Source organism: Leptonychotes weddellii, chromosome 1, assembly GCF_054177405.1.
Source record: "Leptonychotes weddellii isolate Sample4059 chromosome 1, ASM5417740v2, whole genome shotgun sequence".
Taxonomy (NCBI): Eukaryota; Metazoa; Chordata; class Mammalia; order Carnivora; family Phocidae; genus Leptonychotes; species Leptonychotes weddellii.
The window spans coordinates 60,059,314-60,064,646 of NC_138369.1; the positions used below are offsets into that span (position 1 = coordinate 60,059,314).

Sequence of the window (5,333 nt, forward strand, 5' to 3'; positions counted from 1 at the left end):
TCTCTGATGGGGCGGCCCGGAGGGGTTCCTCCCTGCCCGACAGAGGCCGCCCTTGGTAAACCAGTGGTAACCGGGAGCACCCAATGAGGGGACTGAGGGTCACTGAAGTTAGACAGTTTTCCCAAGTCCCTGAGTAGTGGCAGCGTGCTGAAGGCCAGGCTCCTTGAGTGAGTTCACACCGCCTGCCCCCACAAAGTCCGCAGGCCTGCTTTCCCACACCTGAGAACTTCTCTCAAAGTCTCTCTTGAGTGTAGGGTAGGCATTTGTGTGGCTAACTAATTCATCTGGAGAATGGGGACAGACACCCAGCCTCACGGGCTGTCATCCGCGGGCCACGTGAGGTGTGAGAAGTGTCCCAAAGGGAAGAAAGGGTTGTTCTGGCAAATGGACTGGGCAGAATCCCCGGCCACAGCAACAGACTGAAGGTTCTGAGGTGTTCCTCCGTAAATCTGCTTCTCTAGCCTGGTTTGCGAAGCATACTCGTTCTTGGGATGCTTCTCTCTGTGAGCCGCCGTGATGCCCTCGAGGTCCTCGGGGACACACTCCGGTGTTATTTCAGACCTTGCACAATGTCATCTGAGTCCCGGGGTCTGGTGTCACTGAGATCTCTGCTTCAGACCTCTGTGTGGACTTCCGTGCTCATCGATCACACCTGGCTAGCACCATTCCCTCTCCCAAACCTGCAGCCTCTCAGGGTTGCTGCCAGAAAACAGAAACCCTCATAAGTAAAGGAGGCGACAGTCATGCGTGCGACTCTCGTTTCCTTTTGCTTGTCTCTTGTCATGCGTCCCGGGGTCGGTTCCACATTGTCTTACGCTGCCTCTGCTTGGGTCTTTCCCTGTCCCCAGCCACGGGTACTTGGCACAGAGTCGGTACCCAGACACCCCCTTTTTGTATTTGTCTCGCTTATCTTTCCTCTGCTGTTCCTACGTTGATACGGTGCCGGGTTTGGGGATCGACCTCGCTTGACTAAGGTAGTTTGTCACCAAACATCCTTGCCCCACCGGACAGCACTAGTTTTGTTTCGTAAAAAGATTTGTTTGGGATTCCCTGAATGGGTGCTCCTCCCAGGTGTGGCGAGGTATCAGCCCCTGTGGCACGGTGGCCCGTGGCCGGGACTGCTCCGCCAGCGTCCCTCCCAGAGTTCACCCGCCGGGCTCAGATCCTGCCAGGGGTCGGGTTCCACACTCCGGGGGTGGTGACAGCCATCGGCTCAGACCTCCATCCTAACCGTCTCTTCTCCCTGTCCCCCCTCCCTCTCTGCGCTTTCTCCTGCAAGGCTCTGCCACCCTTCACCACTGGCAGCAGCTGGCCCAGCCCCACCTCGGGGGCATCCTGGACCCCCGGCCCGGGGTGGTCACCAAAGGCTTCCGGACACTGGACGTTGACCTGGACGAAGTGTACTGCCTTAACGACTTTGAGGAAGATGACACAGGTGACCACATTTCCCTCCCGGGCCTAGCTACCTCCACGCCAGTTCAGCACCCAGAGACCTCAGGTGAGGGGTCCCGAGCACGCGTGACTGGCTCAGGCAGCAGAAGTTACCCGCGCCGGCCTCAGGCTTGCCCAGAGGAGATGCAGGAGCCGCCAGCGGCCGAGGAGGAGGAGGAGGAGGAGGAGGAGGAGGGGTCTGGTGAGGGCACCTCGATAAGTCCTGTAAACCTGGCACCTTTACCGGAGGCCGAGTTCCGGGCCATTCTCACCTCTGTTCCGAGCACCATCCGTAGTGGCTCTGTCTGTAGCTTCTGCTCGTCTGTGTGGGTGATGATTAAAGCATTCCCATCACACGGTTCTGTTTTTTAACGCAGAGTCCGATGCCCCGTGGTATAACGAATGGGTGTAGCTCCCTGCCCATCTTGGAGGTGCATGGCCCGCCAGGGCTCCTGACCAGGGAGCAGGAAAGGCTGCTAAAAAGAAGTGGCTTGTTGCCCCCCACTCTGCCCCGCACATCAGCTCCCCTGTTCCTGCTGTGGGTCTCTCCCCGAGGCCGGGGGTGGGGGGCGGGGCAGGTTCCCGAGTCCTGCAGTGATTTCCAAACTGAGCTGAGCAGAGTTGGGCATTTTAAGGGGAAATCAGGAGCGCTGGATTGCTCGAGATGGTGAAGTAGAGAATCTGTTACCTCTGAGGAGTGTCGAAATAGGAAGAAGCCCAGAAAGTGTTCAGGATTTCAGACAATACTGGAATAGATCGGACTTTTCACATTTCTAACTTCAATGAAGGTATATGCATTTTCTTTCCAGCTTACACATGTGTTCAAAGTGGAGTTTTCCAAAGTGTTTTAGCAATACTCCTTAACCCAACAAACCCAAGGAGAATGTCAGTAAGCTTTTCCAGAGACAGGACCCTAGATGAATCAGAAGAGCTCTAGCTGATCACCCACCCCCTGCTACCCCATTAAAGATGGGATCATGAGTTTGCAGAATTACACCCTAGGCGTCACTGGGATGAAATGGTTTGGGCTTGGGGCCCTGGGACCACAAAGGTTATGTGGTTACCATTTGCCCCAGACTTCCTGGGTCCCCCAACTGCGGTGCTGAGAAGACAAGGAAGCTCTCTCATGGGATCAGGGCAGAGACGCAGAAAAAGATGAATTCACCCAATGTTGTCATGCTGGTGGCATCTCGGAGTCATTAGACTTGAGGAAAGGACACGCATCTTTGTGATTCTTAACTTTCATTCGTGAAGGCCGCAACACTCCGGTGAAGGACAGGGCAGGAGAGAGCTGAGGTGCATGATGGCGCCTCCCAGCCTAAGTTCGGATGCCTGTGGCAAGGGACTTTATTTGGGGCCAACTTTTCTTTTTTCTTTGACGTAAACTTTAGAGATATCACCAAGTAAAAAGGATTGGTTTAGCACATAAGCTTATGGTTTATTGATTTATTTTTTAGCAATTAAGTTACCAGATTAAGCTTGCAAGGGAATGAAAATATGTTTTATTTAATATCTTCATACTTAGAGAAACCAGCTGTGGTATCGTTACTTCCCTTTGTTCTCGGCACCACCGTCCTTCTGGAAGGCAGACAGTGGTACGGGAAACACAGTGTCTGCTGAGTTTTGTGACTGAAAGGGTAGGAATCATGTCAAGTGTGATGACCCCACCCTGCAGTCCTACAGGTGGACCAGAAGGTAAATGCTATAAGTTTAAAGTAGCACCATTAGGTGTGTCTTCAAGAAGTTGTACAGAAGGAATAAAACTTACCAATCAAGTCAGCTAAGAACTTCCCTCAGAGGTCAGAGGGAGAGACCAATTATGACATAAATCCTGACCACTTTCCTTACCATAAACAAAGACATATTTATTACTTCTTCCCTCCTTCCTCAAAACCTGCAGCAAATTCATCTTGGCAACTTTGAGGAGAGGCACACCAATCTAGAGTTGAAGCTTAGAGGAGCCCCAGGTTGGAAGTATGTGATCAGAAAGAGTTCTGTAGATTGCTGAAGGTAACTTAGGAAGGGCCTGATCATTTAAGACAAGAGTTCTTTAAGGCTCGTTCTAGGTCAGACTTGCTAAAAGCTCAGCACAGAGGGGATCGGTGTGAACAGTGATTTGGCTCTTTTTTTCCCTATTGGGAGTAACAGGACCCTTTTGATTACTGGAAGGTAAGAAATATGTCACTCTAAGTAAATCACCCCCGAGGCCCCGAGTAGCACTATGTACATAATCCTGGAGTCACAGGTAAATAGATAAGCTTCAGCAGGGAGTACTGGGGCATTGTCTGTCTTGGGATTTGTATCCAGGCTGGTCTGGTCCCTGCCTCGGTCCACCCTTGATGTTTAGGCTTTTCTGTTGCCAGATAGCACATTCCCAGAAGCTGCCATCTGGGAATACTGTGTAGGGAGGAACTTTGAAGACAGAAGAAGGTTTAGCCATTTTTTCTTGCAACTGATACTCTGGAAGGAAACTGGGGAGACTTGAATAATAGGCACTTTTGTCTAGAACCTGTTAGCTCATGGAGAAAAAGTTCTGAGTACTGAAAAAAAAAAAAACTCAATATATTTTAATGTATTGTATCATTATTGGCTGATTTTTATAATCCCATGTCTTAAAAAGCACGACTCCTTGTTTTTATATTTGTAAATAATTTAGATGATTAAAATGGATTTTTTAAAACAATTTTTAGATTATAGTTTTACTTTTCAGTGACTTTTACATATTAACTCACATAGAAAGTGGAATTTATCAGAAAGAGTCATGATCTTGTACTGTCCATGTTCTGAATTTTAGGTATTTATGCGGAGGGAAGAGCCAGCATGTGGGCAAGGATGAAGATCAGTGTTTTAAAGTCATACAGTTACGTTAGTAGATTGTTGGTTGGACAGTTTAGTTGAATTATCTTGGATGCCAGGATCCTTACAGGGGAGAAAGAAGTAGGATTAGAGCAACATAGAAGAAAGCGAAGGTCAGTTTATTTTCATACTCATACCCGTGAGGGCCACTCAGTGGGGGTAAGTGCCTGAAAGCGGGCTCCTAGCACTCACGGCCGCCTGTCTGGCAGCGGCCCCACGGTGGAGCTGTGTCATTGGGGCTAAGGTGCAAAAGTAAGTGTTGAAGGCAAAAATCACATTTGGTCAAATAGCCCTTGAAAAAGCCCCTGAGGCTGCAAAACGTGGACCTGTTCCCCGCTCCCCCCCCGCCGCAGCCCACCGGCAAAGGCCAGGAATTAGCTTCTTTTATAGCGTCCTTACTTGATACATAGGTCCAGGTTCTGTTCAGGAGTGGCTACTGAGCAAGGCAAGAGAAGGAAGAGCTCGTGGAGGAAAGGAGCCAGAGGGCCAGTGGGGCCGGCAGAGTATTTCTCCAGAGCCTATGTGGGCCAGGAGCAGGTTGGAGCAGAACCCTATAGCTGTGTCCTGTCCTTCCTGCTGTCCCGGCACCCCAAGTGGGTCCTGAGGGAGAGTGGGCCATGGGGGCCTGATTGGTCTGGAAGGAAAGCCCGATCCCTCTGATTCATAGACCCTCAGGTGTAGGAAACGTTCGTGTTTGTCTACACGTTTGACCACGCAGTCCCACTCTGATGGGAAGACTTTCTAACCCAGCCCTCGTTCTGGAGCGGTTACAGGAGTTCGTCCTTGTGCACAGGGCAGATGGTCTGCTCACACCCACCTGTGTTAGGCGATGCTAAGGAAGCCCCCATGCTCTTGCCTCAGGATACCTATAAAACCAGAGCAAAACAGGCCAACCGAAACCTGGAAGTGGAAAAATGAATGAAGAGAGGTCATTGACTCCTCCCAAACCAACAGCTGCAGTCAGCCCTGCTTACAATGTCCTGAACAAGCCTGCTCTCCGGGAGCACTCTCTTGATGGCATCCTCACCTCTGAAAACCACAGGAGG

General features: G+C 50.8%; 1 protein-coding gene across 14 annotated transcripts in view; it reads left to right on the forward strand.

Moving 5' to 3' along the window:
- Positions 1–5,333, forward strand: part of TRAK1 (trafficking kinesin protein 1) — a 113,470-nt gene that overhangs the window by 98,117 nt on the left and 10,020 nt on the right. For 9 of the 14 annotated variants that reach the window (XM_081825106.1, XM_081825033.1, XM_081825135.1 and 6 more), the window contains one exon: positions 1,280–1,633. In XM_081825106.1, coding sequence (XP_081681232.1) covers positions 1,280–1,633 — 354 coding nt within the window. The remainder of the gene's footprint in view (positions 1–1,279; positions 1,634–5,333) is intronic. The other 5 variants (XM_081825037.1, XM_081825099.1, XM_031016976.2 and 2 more) reach the window with 2 other exon arrangements.